Raw genomic sequence first — 19200 nt, forward strand, 5'->3', positions numbered from 1 at the left:
ATGCTTAAGCCTTGCGTCGACAATAGAGTTGCATTTGAGAATACTTGTGGAAACGAGGATGCGACTGCATGTATTTGAAGAAATCTGTTTGGACAGCACAGGGAACGTAGTCTAAGGATGTATTTGTGGAAACAAAAGCGAACTACCACCATCTTCATATACTTGGATTCGAAATTGTTGCTCTTGTCACTGAGAATGAGCGTCCCATTCTCCTGGTGCTAGCGGTTGTTTTGCGAGAGGTTGTTGACCTAGAGGACTAGGTTTAACCCCGTAGAATTCCGAGCCGTCAGTGTTGCCATCTTACATGTATAATTTTTCAAACTGCACCTGAAAGAGGAACTTGAGGCTAAATAGTGTCACATAGACACCGATTCTTAAAGTAGGCATTTAAGCCCTAACGCACTGCCTATTCTGTGGACGATACCACAGAATAATGTTCAGCTTTATTCCGTGGACCAGACTACAGGGTTATGTTCAGTGTTGAGACACTGCTGAAGGGGCCCCGCTCGTCTCTTTCTGTGGCGCAGTGGTACAGCCCTCGGTTTTCACGCTAACAGCCTGGGTTCGAGTGCCAGGATTTGTGAGGCTCTTTTTTTAAGTAAATCTTTTAGCTGTAACGTTATCTTGAGTTAATTCTACACGTTATTATGCTAATAAGTGTGGATTGGTATCTTTTAAGGTCGCTTTAGATGAATAAGGCTCAACTATACCCTGTAAATGTCCACAGAATTAATTATCCTGTGGTCTGGTCCACAGTATAAACACTGCCTAAGCACAGACGGCAAAATGGGCATTTATAAACACTATAAAACAGCATCCTTCTTAACCTGAAATTTATGCTCATATATCAAAGTGGGGCGATAGGAGCGCAACGAAGAAAATAGGCATTCGCCTAAAATCACGTCTACACTCATGAGTACTGGGAAGTACATGATTTAAGCCTCTGTAATGTTTTATCAAAGCCCACGCACTGAGAACAGTTGACGTTTATGCACATTTTCTACCATAGTGGACTGCGCTCATCTTTTCAGCTTTTAACAATGTTTTACAATCTGAATCATGGCCCCCCAAAATTGGAGAAAAGGACCGCCAAGCTTTTCGCAATCAGGATTATCCCAGGCGAAGATGAGCGCTTTATTGCATCGGCACCAAAATACATAAAAAAGGAAGGATTTTGCTTCTTGTTTTGCGGCTTGCTTTTTGGTTGTGATTAAATGCGCAAGTTTACAGTTCTTGCAGTGGGAAAAGAGGCGCATAACAATTTGACGAAGTTGAAATTACATCAGGGAATAAGGGGGAAAACGAAGCACAATTTTCAGGAATGAATTTTTGACCTTACTGCTGTCGGCAATTAGTACACCCGTTTAACTTACCAGTCCGTGAGCCACTATATCGGAGAAAACTAAGTTGCGCATGCGTGTTGAGTACTTGCCTTCGGCTTTGATTGCTGCGTTTGCATCTTCTACCTCCGCGTTGATCAGAAGCTGCAGGACGTCCTCTTTGCTTGGCTGTTGGAAACCATTATATGGATATATTTCGATGAAAAAAGAACGGATGAAGAATTTTAACCATAATTAAACAAAACGAATTAAATCAACCAGTACACCTACAGTAAATACACCTAAATACTTATTCTTAGTGTCCGAGTAATACCTGTTTATTCAGAAAGTATAGACAAATTAGCACAGAATCCGGGTAAAGAAATTTTTGAGCGATAACGACACAGCGGTCGTGACAGGTTAGTTCGCCCTGATTTCCAAGGACGCAGTATCGATTACTGCCACAGTGGCCGCTTTTCAAATGGAGGCTAAAAGCGCGAACGCCCGCGTGTCGAGACTTCTGTTAACGTTAAAGATGCCCCCCACCCCAACCCCACCCCCGCCAACTGGGTCTAGGTTAATAATCCGTAGCCCTCCTCCACAACGGCGGGCCTCATAGCACAACTGTAGCTTCGGCTCGTTAAACCCAACAATCAATCGACTTATTTTCCACACTTGGGGTGTCACTTGCTAAGCAAGGTGGCTACTTCTTGCCGCAAAATGGGGACTGAAGTGAGTTATCAAGCTGACTGAAAAACAGATAACAACTGGGTTTAGGGATCAACCACGAATTTCTAAATGCAAGCACATACGCACAAAAAGGGGCGGCGAGGGGTTGGGGGAATAGAGCATCAGACGCTTACATCAGGATGTGCGCGGCGGTGGTTGATGATGGGCAGCATCCTCTCCAACATTTCGTCCGAAGGGAGTGTAATAAATAGCGATCGCAGGCCAAGCAAGACCCTGTGCAGCAGGGGAATGTTGGGAAGAAGATCTGGAACGGGAACAGCCATTCGTGCAATGCATTACGCAGCCCGCGTTTGCACTCGAAATTACATTTCTAGAAAACGCTGGCGAAGAGTAGGCGTGTTACCGTCACTTCCGAACAACAGTACAAGAATGTTAGCAAATATTCATAGGTCACTCCACGCAACAAAAGATGGTGCTTCATTGGTAGAGCTGTGACAATTTTCGGGTTCGAAAGCACCAGTATTTTTCGGCAAGCGCCCAGAGGAAGCAAGGCGACAAAGTGAATTTAAACTGATGATAATAATGCGCATAAAATCCACTTTTTTGATGATATGACAAATGAAACAAATGAGGTAAGCTCAGAGAATTACCAACATGATACAGCTGAATTTCAAGCCCCTTTGACGCACTACAGTCGTGTGAACGCAGGCACGTAACAATATACTCAAGTCTTTGACAGAAAAACGCAAAAATACATGCAGATGTACGCAAAAGTTTAGTTGTGCTTGTGAGTAGGCTTTGAGATAAAGCGAAAGAAAAAAAGAAAACATATCTTTGCATCTATTCTTGCGTCGAAATGTCACCCAACGCATATGGGTCACCCAACGCATAGTACATTTGTGTCAAATCTCCGTGAAATTTGCTGCGGACAGAAAAACAAATTACTACGCTCATTGCCAATCGTTTAGAACCCACTATGTTCGGAAACATGACGGGCACCTACGCACAGCGATCTGATTATGGCACTCGACATGGCATCAAATGCTGCTATCTAACCAGCCCAAGCCGTTTTCATTCGACGAGAGCACATTCTCAAGTATGTGGTTAAACATAGCGAATGTAATATTATATTCTGCGACTGATAAAGAGAAACTTCTCGCAGCACTTTTGTTTCTGCGAGTGCAGCAATGGTTTTCTGTTTCTCACAGGTGGGCTGTGAGAAACAGCCTACCTGTTGGTGTTGTCATTGCCACTGCACTCGGAGAAACGGCGAGCCCATAGGGGCTGGGCTAAGGCCGAGCATTCATCCCGCTCAGAAAACAGAAGTTGTCACGGCAACATGAGTATTAGGACAGCTTCAATGTCACCAGGCGATCTGCCTTCAACCCCCACGCAGTAACATGCTCGTAATATCGAACTAACTAAATTGAGATTTTCGTCAGCTGGTTCGGATGCCTAGTTGAAGCGCCGAAAAAAAAACAGCGGACAGGAAGTTTCAGTTAAACCTTGGTAATATATCGGACGAACAAAGGATACATAAATTCGTTGATGAACATGCATTTGAAGGCAATAGCGTCAATACAGCGTCAATATGGAGGCACCGAACGGCGTCAATTTGACAAAAAGCGAATTGTTTACCATGGATAATCAGACGAATTATCGCAAAGCGACGCCGTGGTATCCCTATTCACTGTCACTTCGTGAACCACACCTAAGTTTTAACAGAGGAAGGAACGTAACCCTATAACCGGTCAAGATATGCACAGACCGCAGCCTCTCAGCGTCAACGTCTTGGCACATACAAGCGGTTGAATTTGAAAATTTTCAAACCAGATTTGCTTTTTGGCCGCAGTTATCAGGCTCCCTGCAAAATCGACTGGGAGGGTACGTGCATAGGAGTAGCTTAAGAACAAAACTAACTTGCTTTTAAGCCGTAGCATATTATTCATGAAGTTGGCTTTCGTTCATTGCTCACCTTCTTGCAGTGAAACGATTTTTACGGGAGTAGGTGGAGGAATAAAGTTTTTTTTTTTCGAGGGAAAGGGGAGGGGGAAGGTGAGTGGGTGGTGGCCTTAGTTCAGGCCGCCTTCAGGCCCTGCAGCAGCCCGCGCCCGGAAGATCAGCTACTCCTGATCCTCGAGCTGGAAGCTGGCCAGCCTATGCTCTCACGGCTCCAGATTAGGGGGTGGCATTGGGTTGGGTTGTTTGACATACTCCCACACGAGGCGATAGGAGGTTTTAAATGCGAATGCATTTCTTAGTCGGGGGTTGTCGTGCGTTGCCCGGCGTGCACCTAGCAACAGCTGTGGCGCGCCTAGCAACCGGAGCACGTGGTAACTCGGGCGGGAGTAGCGGAGGGCAATGGGAGAGGAGGAGCGCGCTCGGCGTGTGACGGCGCTCGCATCGCGGAGCTCGGGCGGAGTAGCGGAGAGTGAGTGGAGAGGAGGAGCGCGCTCGGGCGTGTGAGGGCGCTCGCATCGCGGAGCTCGGCGGAGAGAGCTCGCGCGCGGGGCGGGCGTGTTGCGCGGGTCTCTCTCTCTCCTCTCCGCGTACCCTCTCTCCGCTCGCTGCGCTCGGAAAAATATATATAAATGCAGTGGAGCGCGCGCCTCTCTCCGTGACTGCTTGCCGCAGCGCAGTCATCGGTGCACCCAATGCATTTGCATTTCCGCACGATCCCCTTCGGGGAGGTGGGGGGAGTTTTTTGGTGTATTGCATGTTGTGCAGTTGTAGGAAAAACAGTTGGTGAAATGTATGTAAAATTGTTATGTTGTAGTAAGTCTGTGTTTGGATTCGGCGCCAGATTCGTGAGTCTTGTGTATTGAGTGATGGGTGAGGAGGAGGGTAAATGAGGCGTTGTCTGCGATGATGGCATACGATCTCCGTGTATTTTTTTTGGAACTGAGTGGCTGGCCATGACGATTGGAGGTGTGTCGTCGACCTCTGTTGGGAATTCTCGCGGTTTAATTTTTTTTCTCTTTGCGGCCCGAACGGAGCATGGTGTGTGCGAAGCCCTAGTTGTCTCACAAATGCAGATATATATGTTGTTCTCTCTCTCTCTCTCTCTCTCTCTCTCTCTCTCTCTCTCTCTCTCTCTCTCTCTCTCTCTCTCTCTCTCTCTCTCGCTCTCTCTCTCTCTCGCTCTCTCTCTCTCTGTCTCTCTCTCTCTCTGCGAAGTATTCCTCAAGCCTGTGGGTGGGAAGGCGCGTTCACTCACTGAGCAGGAAAAGTGCTACGCCGCCGAACTGTCCGACGCTCTGGCGTGACGCGTGGACAATGGCCATTGCGGCGCCGTTCTTGCGCTGTATTTGCGTGCGGGCGCCGGCGAACATCTGCAAGCCGACGTCTATCGCCATCTTGCAGAAGAGCTCGAACAGCTCCACGCAGCCGTCGCCGAGTTCGCTGGTTGAGGTGGGTAGCTTGGAATCGATCACGCTGAAGCACTCTTCAATGCACTCCTTCATGAGCGGGAAAGCCTGCGTTCCCCCCAAGAAAAGGATAAGAAGGAGAAGCAGGGTTGACTTCCGTATTCGCGCAACACATTACATTTACGTTCTCAAAATAACCAGAGTACTTTTGAAGATGGAAAAAAATGTTTACTTAAAGTGAACATCAGTTTAAATCCTCTTGCACCTCTATCGCTTGAAGTCGTTGCAAAGAAAGGTGGTCTTGCCTTCTTAATGTTGCTTGTTTTGAAGGCGGGAAGGACGATGTTCTTGAGATAACGCCAGTCGTCGCCAGCCAACCTGGTCAGCTTTACTTCGTTGATGGGAAGGTTCTTGGACACGATGGTCATAATCTGGTTTCACGGGAGATTACACATTGGGCGGTTTGAAAAAAATATAGTTGGTGTAAACTGGTGCACCTGATGGAAATTGCACGAGCAGTTATAAGAAGCACCCGCGTTACGTATTTACTGCGTAGAGCCCACAATTTTCTCACCAAAATTTTCCAACAATTTGTGAAGGGCATGCATACCTTCTTGTGGGGCTCACAGCACAAGACAAGACAGACAGTAGCTTTGCGTTTAGTTGCGAGAGAAGAAAAAGCAACAAAAACAGTTTTTTTGTGGATGCAGCGATTTCATCTTAGAGTGATTTTAGAGTAGCGCCGATGTGTGCTAGGTTTTTACAGCTTAGAAACACACGAGAGAATATAACGGAAGAAGTACACAGGGCATGAACACAGTGAACAGTCACGTTGAGGTATGACTCAAGCTGTATCGGGCGCACTCTTGGATGAAATGTGGCACCACGGGGCGGCAGGGTCTCCACGTGCCTTGCTTAAAGTCGGGGCGGAAATCTTAAGTGGGGCAGCTCCGCCTCGCCTCATGCTTCCACAGAAAATTCACTAGAACTCTTTTCATACAGAGTAGTGTCTAAACGCGCTTGAGTGAGGTGATAACGAAAGATCGGTGCTGAATATTTTGGCTCTACAAGTGGTATATAACATTCTTGGATAAAACCAGCGCGAACTCAGACGAAGACGAAGGAAGTGCAACACAAGGACAGCCGCTGGTGTCTGAGCGCTGGTTTTATCCAAGAATGTCTTTCCAAACAGCCCAGCTTGCAACCTTGCCGGTATATAACAATTGGAAACGCGTTGAAAAAATGGCGCAGCCTTTTCGACCGGTGAATAAACAGGCGAGGGAGCGCCTTGCCGCGTCGTCAGTAAGTAGCGGTAGCCGCTCAAGGGGCAGAGTGCAAACTCTATAGGCATCACAGCGTCGCCGCTCCGATACAGCCATCATATACGCTAATTGCCGTACGCAAGACTGTGACGCCTCGTTATCAGATCATAGCTGTCTGAGCCAGCGGCGTGCTTGTCGGTGAACTGTACCTGGAAACGGGTGTCAAAATGGAGGAAGGCAAATTTCACCTTATCACCGCCGTTCATGGGATGATGCGCGATGCGGCAGGACGCGGCGTGCCTTCATCACATTATGCCATATGCTCCTCACTCTAAAGAAAAATTCTAGGGAAAAGGTAGTAACGGGCTGTATTTACGAACTCCTTACGAAGTTTACTTCCCCGAGAACGGTACGTAGGTCCTGCCACTAAGTATGGAATCTAAATGCTATCGTTACCACTCCAGACCATGCACTTAGTAACAGCTGCTTGTTTGATACTGACAGTCACTAATAGTAACAAAATTCTTTCAATTATTCAACATTATAACCACAGCGGTTTTCTCACCCCAAATCACGATGACAACGTTTTTGCAAATCCACATGCTGACTTGTATATTATCCCATTAAAATGCCAAATTCTAAAAGTATTCGCTAAAATATCTAATTTTCGCGACAAGCCCACTGGGTCTATCAGAGGACTTTCCGCCGCTGGCTATAAAAGCATGAAGAACAGATGTATTTCTAAGGTAAAAAAGGTATACTCGCTTTCCTCTTGCAACCCGTTGGTTTTCTTGCTCACTTTATTTGTTGTCTAAGTCAGATATGTGCGTGTTGAATGTGTGTATGTCGTGCTGCGCACTCAGCCGATCCATATTGTCACACGTAGTTTTTTCACCAGGTTACGCATGACCACTTAGTAAAGAACTAAGTACCTTGTGTATATTGTGACAAGTAACTGGTTAGTGTTCTCTTAGTAAGTGCCACGCACTTTTCTTAAGAGTGCTCGCTCGAGGGCAAAAAACGTTCCATGTGCACGCACGTTCACAACGAAGTGTGTCCACGCCAACGCTATCTTTATGCTTACAAAATCCATGGGTTCGTGCCACTACGGGAGAACCACATTAAAGACTGTTGAAGCGTTAAGCTAGATCATTTCTTATGCAGCTCGCTTGCCAAGTTCCCGTCTAGCGTATGGAAGAAACTACGGCACATGCCGGATCCCGCTCCCAATGACAATCAGTGAGGGATGAGTGTAAAGCAGAAGAGAATAGGACCTCCTCTCCTCTTCGCGTTCGTGCGTGCTTGCGTGTGTGCGTGTGTTCCACTACATTGTGTGTTTTAACTAATTCCTCCGAAAGAAGACCAACACTCGCATGTTTACCAAGCGGCTGTGTCTGGGAATTCTTCGTGGTTCTGGGCGTCCACCCTGGCTATTTCATTGCCGTGATATACAAAACATTAATACCTGCTTTTAAATAGAGTGCGTTAGAAGCTGAGAAGGCATTTGAAAGATTTGAATTGCGCTCGGTGCTGAGTCAGTTATGGAGTACGGTGCATAGCTGGTGGCGACAAAGCTTGAAGAGCACTTCCATACGCAAGGGAACGAAAGAAAGCTCCACACTGTACTTTACAATAGTGCAAACACGTGTAAGCTGCTCTAACAAACGCTTTTGCGGCAGGCGGTTCACAAGCATGTCGGCACTATCGGCCGGGAATGCAATCTGCAAGTTTCAAGTTTCAAGTTTCAAGTATCAAGAATGATATGATATCCTAGTATAAAAAGACAGCCCCGACCATCACGCCCTGCCAAGCGGCCACTCAGCTGCAACCAAACGCGCGGTGTATGCCTTTCTTTTCACCTAAACAGGGTGGACTCGAATGCAGCGTCGTCTGATGTTGGTAGTTTTCGTTTCATGTTAATACTTCCTGTGCTCTAAATTTAAACGTCGAGTAACGTCTATTACAACACAGCATAAATAGTACTGATTTAACGCTAAACTGATCTCGTAATTATGACTGTTGACGACACTTTACCTGTCTTCCAGTGAAGTAGTGGAAGTCGTTAATGAAGATGCGTTTGATCAGTTCAGGGTCCCGAAGTACAATGCCTGGCATCATGCCATTGTAGTAACTGAAAAATCAACAATGATAACATGAAATTAATGGCTGCCGTACTAAGAAACGTGGTGCAACAATTGCTGGAAGTACTTTTCGGGAATTATGAGGTAAACCAGATTCAGCGCCCTTCCACTCCGTGAAGAAGCTTGACCAGCGAAGCGGTGGTGCGTAAGGTTAAAGTCGTTTTAGCGGAAAATTCTCTTGTAGTTTGTTTCTGCATACGTCCGGTGATACGGCAGTTTGTTTTAACCCTGCTCCCTCCGTAAATAGCCATGTATCGACAGCAGAAAGTAACGTTTAAGATTTCACTGTGAAATAACAATTAAGGCACGTAAATTAATCTCGGCGCAATGTTAGAGTTTCTTTATCGGCGAATTGTCCTGCAATTTTTTTCGGGGTACTTCTGATAACACAATAGTTAGAGCCGTTTTCTATAATAATGCTCCCTCCGTAGATGGTTCACAGCGCAACGGGCAAAATGGAAAAGCCAGCTTGACGGCGATGATGACGATTGCTATTGGTTTCCGCTTTGTAGCGGGTGACGACATGTCATCTTACCAAAAAGGACTAATATACCTATGTTTTATACTCTTGGTTTAACACTAACGCTGCTTAGGGCAGGCACAAAAAGCTTATTAGGCACAAATTTTTTTTTTTTCTGTTACAGGTGGTAACTGTACTAGGCAATATTCCCCTTTCTGCTTTTCTTTCACCAGCATTCTAATCTTCTGTTCGTCCCCTCGACAGCCTTGAAGTTAACTTCCTCTGTGCTACCCTTAAATCCTAGGTCTTCTGGAAGCCGAATATTTCCCTCATGCAGATTTTGATGGATACCTTCACATTCTAACACTATGTACCGCATAGTTTCTGTTCCTTTGCCGCAGACTACGCATACCCGATCATTTTGTGAATACTTCCCCACAAAGCTCTTAGTTCTCAAGACCCCTGCTCTGACTCAAAAAGCAAAGCAGTGCCCTGGGAATTATCGCAGAAATGTTCCTTTCTGATGTTCAATTTCTTAGCCCTGTACATCTCTAATGACGTTTTAGCTTCCATTTTTTCTCTCCATTTATTCATTTCAATCTGCCTTGCCTCTTTTTTGGCTAACTTGGCTGTTTTGGATTCTCCACTGTTCTTTCCGTATTTCATTGTTAGCCTTCTAGTCTTCCTTAATCATTGCGTGCCCGCGCTTTTCAAGTATAGGTACCTAAAAACCTTAGCTGCCCACCTTCGTTGATCCATTGCTCTCAACCTCATCTCAAAACATATTTTACTCTGTGCTTCTCGAACTTCAAACGACGCCCAGCCCATATCTCCCTGTACTGCTTCGTTAGTTGTTTTTCCATGCGCGCCTAAGGCCAAACCTCCTACCATTCTCTGGTTCACTCCAAGGCCTGATAGAACGTCTGATTTTAAGCAGAGTACAGCATTCGCAAATGTGAGACCCGGAACCATTATTCCTTTCCACATTCCTCTCACTACTTCATATTTGTTATACCCTCACAGAGCTCTATACTTCATTATAGCTGTGTTTCGCTTTCCCTTACCCTTAAGTTGCTCCTTGTTAGTCCTTAATTAGTTATCCCCTTCGTTTATCCACACTCCCAAATATTTGTATTCCTTCACTCGGGGTAATTCGCCTTGCTGGATAGACACTGAGTCAGTGGTAGCGTCATTGAATGCCATTATTCCTGATTTTTCTGCACTAAAATTTAACCCGGGGTCGGTGGCTTCCTGGCCGCTGATATTTATTATCTGTTGCATATAGGTCTTGTTATCAACTAAAAGAACAACGTTGTCTGGGTATAACATTCCCGGAGTACTCTGTTGTACCACTTCGCCTTGCAGCATATGGGTTAGGCTAAACCCTACTTGACTTTCTTCCAGTTTCTTTTCTAACCATGCCATGTAAAGCATGAACAGTATTGGGCTCAAACGGCATCCCTGTTTCAGTCTCCGATGGATATTGACCTGCTGGGAGCATTTCTGTCCTTCCCATGTAAGGTGCACTCTATTGTCTTTATAGATTGTTATAGGGAACTGTATTAATTCATCATCTAATCCCTGGAGTTTCAACATTCTCCACAGCAGTTCTCTGTTTATGTTGTCATTTACCCCTTTAAGGTCCAAGAACGCAATCCATAATGGTCTATTCTGCGCTTTCGCAATTTCAATGCATTGCGTTATCACGAAAAAATTATCATCCAATCGCCTGTCTTGTTTAATTCCATTCTGCAGTTCCCCAAGTATTCCATTTTCTTCCATCCATGCTTGAATTTCTGATTTTATCGCCTGAATTACGAATCTATACAACCCGCCTCGGTGGCTCAGTGGCTAAGGCGCTGCGCTGCTGAGCACGAGGTCGCGGGTTCGATTCCCGGCCGCGGCGGCCGCTTTTCTGATGGAGGCGAAAAGCAAAAACGCCCGTGTGTACGAGATTTCGGCGCACGTTAAAGATCCCCAGGTGGTCAAAATTAATCCGGAGCCCTTCACTACGGCGCGCCTCATCGCCTGCGTTGCGTCGGCGCGTTAAACCCTTCAATCAATCAACAAATCTATACACCACTGACGTTACTGTGAGTGGTCTGTATGAATCAATACTGGCTTTGTCGCCTCTGCCTTTGTATTTAAATTCATCCTACTTTCTAGCCAGTCCTCTAATATTTGCTTGGTTTGTATCACCTTATCTATTTCCCTCATAAACGATTCCTTACTTTTAGGTCCAAGCAGGTTTATCAGTTGCATTGGTATTCCGTCCTGGGGGGAAACATTTTGTTCTCCTTTTTTCCAGTCAAGGTTGCTCCAACTTATTTCCCTTTCCGCAGTCTTCTGTGGCGCTGATGTTTTCGGTTCAGGCTTCCCTACCACTATTGCCCTAAACTTCTCACAAATCACTCGATGAACATGCGCCAACGCGTGCTTCCTTATAAATGTTTCTCCTCACCATCAATCAGTAATTTTTTATGGATATCGTTTTTTGAGCTTAATAATTTTACATGGTCCTAAAAATTCTTGGATGCGCTTTTGCTCTTTATCCGTATTTCTGTCATCCATTGTTCGCTTTTCTGCTTGATCTTTGCTTGCACCATTTTCTGCACTTCTAGTTTTTTCCCACGGTAGATATCCCATTTTTCCTTCACTACCTCCGGTTCCATACCAGTTCTTTTTGCTTCTCTGTGTTCTTTCGACGCCTTTCTTCGCTGGTAAATAGCCTCCTTTATTTCCTTATTCCACCAGCTTCTCGGCTTTTTATTCCCTTTCCATCGGTTTCATTGCTTTGCTTCATTCATCTTACCCTTTATGAACGCAATCATTTCGTAGTAATACCAATTTTGATCTGGGTATTTATTGATTTTATTTTCCTATCTATCAGCGATGATCTGTAACTGCTCATTGTACAAATTAGTTCCTCCTATTTTACCTATTTCTAAATTTGTCCAGGTTGCGCCTCCAAAGTGAAAGCTAAGCCGCTTGTGGTCGCTTCCTAAGCTGTCTGTTCCATTTTCATCTATCCTCATTTCCCGCAACCCTTCGTATGCTGTCTCGGATACTAAACTATAGTCTATGCTGGACTGTCTGTTACCGCTTTCCCACGTCATTTGTCCGCCACACTTGCTTTACGTGTTTACTATTACAAGTTTACAAAGATTAAAGTCAGTTTTGCCTGTTAGCACAAATGCATTGCTAGGAAGACATTTTTGGGGGGCATTATAAGCAATTCTGGATCAAAATTGAAGACCATACGGCGCTTTTTTAATGATATTTTTATACTGGGAACCGGTTTTTGCGCGGCGGGGAAACATTCTCGACAGACAGTGTGACACGATACAAGCAGAGGCTGTCGTCAAGCCTGCGCTAGAACAGCTCCGCAGTTAAAATGAATCGGTGATTCAGCTGAGTGGGAAAATCAATTCACGACAACGCTTCGACTTTACAACCGTGCGCAGACCAGCGCAAAACAGGGTGGATACACAAACGCACACGCACGCACGCACGCACGCACATACATACATACATACATACATACATACATACACATAGATACATGCATACGCACATACATGCATACATACAAACTTACATACATACATAGATACGTACATACATACATACATGCATACATACAAAGTAGCCAGCCTTCTTGAAATGCAGAATTCACGTGAAAATTTAGAGCTTCGCTTCTACATCTTGTGCTTTCTGGCTGGTGTGCTTCGTTCACACGCACACATTTTTTCAGCATGCTCACCCCCCCCTCCCCCCACGAACTTATCTTTAGATGCTAGGTTAGGGTCTTAAGGTGGTTTCGAATTAGGTCAACCTTGATTTTATTGAGCGGAGGAAGAAATGGCGGCTCTAATTATCCCACATTAGCAAATGTATCAACGCAAAGAAATTAGTATTTATACAGCAGCGGCGGTAACGTTTATGGTATTTTTATTGCCTAAATTTAGGGTATAAGGCGCGTAAGCAACAGATAAATAGAATCTTAGCATGAATTTAGGCTAGTGGCGGTTATACATGTTAATCGCAAATTCTTATTGTACCTGCGCACAATTGCAAAAGCGCACGCCGACTGCTAGAAACAGAAAAAAATGAAACCGTACTCTATCCAAGCAAACGTTGTTCCGGCGCATGTATAGCATTCACAGGAATATTTCCTGTTAATTATCAACATGCATTCTTTTTTTGCAGAAGTCTTTGCAAACTACGTGCGGCTTACCCGACGACGTCTCCGTACTGCTTCAGCCACTCGCTCGATGCACGAGCCATACCCTGCAATGAGCGATGCGATCAGGGCCGCCGCACAGGCTCGCTGGTAACATTCTTTACATTTGGAAACATACACACGACGCAAGCCCAACGGTAACAGGCATTAAAGGGAGGCAGAAAAAATGAGGATGCGATAGGAGAACCGGAAACCATCGAGTTATCCATATCTTTGGTCATCTGATTAGCCATTAAACAGTGTTGTACGTAACGGCGTTCCAAGGAACGGCGTTCCTGGAACTAGTTCCTTTTTGGAGGAACGAAGGAACGCCACCGTTTCATTAAGGATCGGTGGAACTGTAACGGTAACTCGTTAGATTTTTGAAGGAACGGCAGGAACGGCGTTCCTGGAACTAGTTCCTTTTTGGAGGAACGAAGGAACGCCACCGTTCCATTAAGGATCGGTGGAACTGTAACGGTAACTCGTTAGATTTTTGAAGGAACGGCAGGAACGGCGTTCCTGCCGTTACATCACCAGGATTTGGCTGTTTTTGTTGCCAAAGCTCGAGTACAAAAATCACAAGTCGTTGTGTTTCTCTTCCTATAAGCTGCCCAATTTGCCCGCTCTTCAGCGGATTGTGCTTCCTCAAAGGTTAAAGGCAGAAAAATAACCACGCAGTGGTTCGCAGCTTAGGCTTGCTTTCATGCCGGTTGAGCTTACGTGGCGTTCGACGGGTGAACAGCGCTGCCGCAAGAATGCTTTTCACCTTTCATCGTTTGTCTGGGGTGGCCAAAATGCCCGTCTGGCCGATAGAATTGTTGGCGCCGCAGGTTCCCTGTGAAACCACCCCTTCTGTATATTGTCAGGGGTAATTACAGCATTAGTGCTCGGGAGGCGCGGGTGCGTTGTTGTCGGGGCAGTTGCGCTCGCTGTGAGGTCATTCAAAGGGTCGCCGGCTCTCAAAAGAGCTGGGCGCACCGCAGTGTCTCGGAATGTTGTAGTGCTCGAAGTTACAGAGTACGCGCGCAGTTCGTCACGGCGCGGTCTGTCGCCGATCTGGCGGGAATGGGCCAACGGGAGTGCAAGGTGCTTTTGTATTGCAAGCGTCGTGTTGACAAAGGGCAGTAATTCTGTCACTGTTGGGCATATTTTCGTCGCGCGCTGTATGGACAATACCTGACAGAGGCCGCCCGAAGGTCAACTTCCAGCTCTCATAGTTGCTGTAGTTGGTCGGTTTCAAGTTAAACCTGTGCTATACTTGTGCCTTGATGAATACCTGGAAGTTTGAGTGAAAGTGTTAGTGTGGATCACGTGATTGTTTGTGCACAAATATTTGGGTTTTGTTGACCTGGCCAATCAGCGGCCCAGTGTGTGTTAGTTACAACTTAGTAGGTCCTCGAGGCTTGGTTTTAGTGTAATAAAACCGAAGTGCTTGGTGTTCTTGGACATTCATAGCGAGAACTGTAAAGTCCATTTACAGAAGCTTGAGTCCGGTCGGTTGACAGAACGCGGAGCCCCTCGTGAGTTAGCTTGGTCTAGCCAGAGAAGACTCTGGTTTAGCTGAGATAATTTAAGCATTTCTATGTTTTTTATGTGAACTTCGTTTATCGCGGGCACAGGAATCGCGCGGCGCCGAGACTGACCATAAGAGAGAGAGAGACAGCTGGTTTTTTTCGTTTTGTTTGCTCAAGTAGCAAGTTGGGTCTTCGTGGGTCTACCGGACATTTGAGAATCATCGAACGTCATCTTGCCTGCTCCGGCACCAACCTGGATTCTTTCGCCTGCTGCAATGTGTTTTCTTACTCGCAAATTTGTGCTGTACGATCCGCAACGCTTCACTTTCGTAACCCCCTTAACCAAATCCTGCAAAGGGTCCTGTAAAGTATTTTAAATAAACTGTAATATTGAATCTAATGCAAGAAATTTAATTACCTTCCTGCACGTGAGTAACTTTGTATTCACATCTGACGCGCAGGAACCTTACTGCGTCTATTATATGTGTTGCACCTATAATAGACGAGCACCGAAAACGCAGTTAGACATGTCTGGGGTTTGTGCGGTGCTTCCTGAAAAAAAAATTGTCAGGGAGCGTTCCTTTGGATTCTTTTTATTTCTAGATAATCTGCGGCCGGCGGTGTTCATATTCGTATAATATACGTAGTTCGATTATAGTTTTAAAATTCGAACTCTATTTTACCTATCAGACCCTATATTTTAATTTAAAAAATCGAATGTAACGTTAAAGTAACGAAACGTGCCAATTTTTGAACTGGAACTGGAACGCGTTCCTTTCGAAATAAAGGAACTTCTAACGGTAACTCGTTTCAAAATTGGGAAGGAACGAGGAACGAGGTTTCGTTCCTATTTTAGAGGAACGTGTACAACACTGCCATTAAACAACATGTTAGGTTTCATTCCTTTCTGGGAAGGCGGATAACCAGCGGAGCTGTTTGTGCGTTATGGGGTGACCGAAAAGTCCCGCTCAACCCGCGCGGATATTGACTAGGCTTCACCACGACCTGCTGTATAGACGGTCGTGGGCTTCGCTGAGGAACACACAATGTGGGAATGCCAGCTCACAAAGACCAAGCATACCCGGATTTCTGTAAAGACGGCTTCAGTTCAAAACACAAATGCATTGCTGAAAAATAACATCTTTCAGGGGCGGTAAATGCCATCTTATATCGAAATATGTAGCGCCGGAGAAGAACAGGTAGTCATACAAAGAGGGTGAAAAGATGAGTGAGTGGGCTTCACTGTGTGGCACATCTTGTAGGAAAGCCAACTTACAAAGACCAAGCTTACAACAATCTTACAAGTAGGCTTCACTTTAAACACAGACTCATTGCTGGAAAGAGATTTTTTGGGGCAGTGTACGCGAACGTGTAGCCGAAGCTAGAGGTTGTCCCCAAGTGCAGAAGGAGTGCCTTTTAACAGTGAATCTGTTCAGCAATTCGTCAAATCCGGCGTCTCACAAAACTCATCATAACAGTATAAAGAAATCACCGGCACCGGCAGGATTCGAACTTGTGTCTGGTCAACGGAGATCAACGGAGTTGCAGTCAGCCGTCTTACCCTCTCGGCTACGAACGTGAGTCAGTACCCGAGAGTCAAACGGCTTGCTCAGTCGGCTGTGGTTGTGGGGACAGGGATCACGCCCCCTACTCCACACAGAACACGTGAAGGGTACACGTTGCTCCTGCGGGCACCTAGTTTAAGTGTGCGCGTTCCGTTCGTTCATTCTGCTTCTTCGATTTCCTTCTTTTTCGCCGTTATAGCAACAAAGATGGAGTAAACGTCGTTGCGGCCACCAAGAAAAAGAAAATTCGGCTGCAAACGTGGACTTAAACCATCGTGATGGTCGTCAAGGTTGCGTGCAGCTTCGCTACCTTCGTCTTACGCGTTAGTGTGGGCTGCATTCAATTTTTTTTTCGCCGTACGGACGCAAAAAGAGGGATATTAGCCTACGAACGCTCCGCTGTTAAAAACCAATGCTAGAAACAGAATGTGAGGAAAAATGCGACAGCGTTTCTCAAGCAGGAACTGGTACGTCTTGCGGCCCAGTGAGTACAGTAAGTATTCAGTGCGTGTGTAAATTCTTTGCAAAGCTAGTGTGAGGAAACAAACCCACTCCGCAAAGCGGGTTTTTACTGAAAAAAAAAGGATTAGCGTTACCTTTTGCCAGATTTCCAGCAGGTTACCAAATAGAAGGCTCGGTTCGGGACCAGGTATGCCGAGGTCCTTGAAATGGGAAAACGTTCGCTTGCGCCATCTGTAAAGGCTGAACGTCACCGGAAAGTGCTTATTAGTGTTTATGGTCACGTCGGGTGTGACGTTGAACATCAAATATAGAAGAAGAGAACTCAACTGAACATTGCAAAAAGAAAACAGAATGCCCGGAGATATTTTATTGCCGGCACAACCGTACTGCTGGCTACATCCGTTTCAGCCTGTCGTGCTGCAAAGGTGTGTCATTTCCGTTTACCCATCCGCTTTGTTCTTTTAGTTACATTGAAAACGAGAAATCTCATGTGCCGACATATCAAGTTATTATTGTCGAAATTAGGGTTTTAATAAATTGCAATCAATTGCAAATTTCAATTAATCAATTGTCGTATTTAAAGGTATCGAACAGCTGTTACAGCGTTGAGCTGGGTCATCACCGGTCCTTCGTCGGCGAACGTTACGACGGCAATACTTGCAACCTGTTGGTTTTTGCTAATGCGGACTGTACAGCTTACATATGTGCGTTAGTTTGCATGATTTATTGTTATACGCGCAACGTATCTGGGCTAGTTCCGGCAGCGTTATGGGCAGGGATTTTCGCAGCCGGTATTTTGAAACCGAATACACCCCATGGGATCAGTACTTTTAGCGAAAACACCGCAGTGAGTACGGTGCGTAGGAAGCGGGCGTACCACATTTTCTTGTGTAGAAGTGTCGGGGAGGTTGTTCGGAGAGGGCTAACAATTCTTAACCTGTCTGGTGGTGTCAGCCGAGTAAAAATGCTAAGCTTGCTGCGACAGATGAGTGTGGGGACGATGATGATGAAAATTATGATGATGTTGACAATGTTGATGCCCACATATACGTCAGTTATGTACAGAGTATCGTCAGACCTGTGTTTCGCAGGCACACAGAGATTTTGTCGTGCAGGAGGTAACGTTCGGGACATGACCATGTACAGTCACAGACAAATGAGATGCGAAATGAAATGAAATGCTGGGTAATCTCTGAATGAAGATAAAGAAAGAAAACACGAAAATATGAACCAGAACACGCAAAATTTGAAAATCCTGTTCGTGGAGGTGTAATAATAGCGCGATATTGGTATATTTGGAAGCCAGATTTCTCAACTTTGTTTTCGTAAGTAAGCCAAGCGTACAGTTAACTTGCATGAAAAGAAATGGCGATGTGTGTGCGTTCTGCTTCATATTTTCGAGTTCGCGTTTCATTTGTCTATTACAGCACCGCAGTTGAATAATCACCAAAAGTGGCCGATTAAAATGTGCTGCGAGGCACACTCCTTGCGCAGTGAATCGGCGACATTCAGCCGCGCAAGATGTAGAAGAAGAAGGCTTTATTTTTCAGCAGACGTTGTTACAATTCCTGCTGAAGGGGCAGGAGCTAAAGGCATTGAGTGCCTGACGAGGGCTCCTGACTCTGTGGAGTTCACAACAGAGGTGTTCACAGCAGAGGACATGTTCAAATCAAATATGCGTGCTTAGCAATAAGATCCTTTTTCTAGCTTGTATAGTCCAGATAGCATCTTCGATTTGCATTATGGCTCCATAGAATGCAGGGGCACGCAATGACGGGATCGTCAGCCCAGGTTGATCGCTGCAGCCTCCATGCGACACTAAATGCAAGAAAATTAAGTATCTTTCCTGGAGGATGGTGTCCCTATCTTTGGTGCACGTTGGTCATGCGGGATTGATGCTGCAATGACCGCCTTCACGCTATCTGCTATTCCGCAACGGGCACGATTCACGGGAGTGCTACATTACGGTGCGCCTGCAGAGCTTGGAGATGCAGAGCATCTATATCAAGCACAATCTGCTCTTTCGGTAAAAACGCTAAACAGCGGAGTGCAGCCGAAGAGTCCGTGAAGTTCCAAACAAATACCTTTCCATCGACCCTCGTACACTGGAACCCTCCATGATGGCTTTAATTGCACACTTTTCCCTAAAAAGCGGTCTAGCGCGAGCAGTCTAGAGTCGTGAGCCTGCTCTCCT

At 45.6% G+C, this 19200-nt stretch overlaps 1 protein-coding gene across 1 annotated transcript in view; it reads right to left on the reverse strand.

Annotated features, from left to right (window-relative positions):
• Window positions 1-19200, reverse strand: part of LOC144137824 (cytochrome P450 3A13-like) — a 36651-nt gene that overhangs the window by 15725 nt on the left and 1726 nt on the right. Inside the window, exons 2-8 of the mRNA XM_077669830.1 lie at window positions 17141-17246; window positions 13478-13530; window positions 8674-8770; window positions 5683-5808; window positions 5227-5485; window positions 2183-2313; window positions 1429-1508 (exon numbers count right to left, since the gene is read on the reverse strand). Coding sequence (XP_077525956.1) covers window positions 1429-1508; window positions 2183-2313; window positions 5227-5485; window positions 5683-5808; window positions 8674-8770; window positions 13478-13530; window positions 17141-17246 — 852 coding nt within the window. The remainder of the gene's footprint in view (window positions 1-1428; window positions 1509-2182; window positions 2314-5226; window positions 5486-5682; window positions 5809-8673; window positions 8771-13477; window positions 13531-17140; window positions 17247-19200) is intronic.

This window comes from Haemaphysalis longicornis, unplaced genomic scaffold (genome assembly GCF_048455015.1).
Source record: "Haemaphysalis longicornis isolate Haplotype H1 unplaced genomic scaffold, Haemaphysalis longicornis Haplotype H1 scaffold_5, whole genome shotgun sequence".
Taxonomy (NCBI): domain Eukaryota; kingdom Metazoa; phylum Arthropoda; class Arachnida; order Ixodida; family Ixodidae; genus Haemaphysalis; species Haemaphysalis longicornis.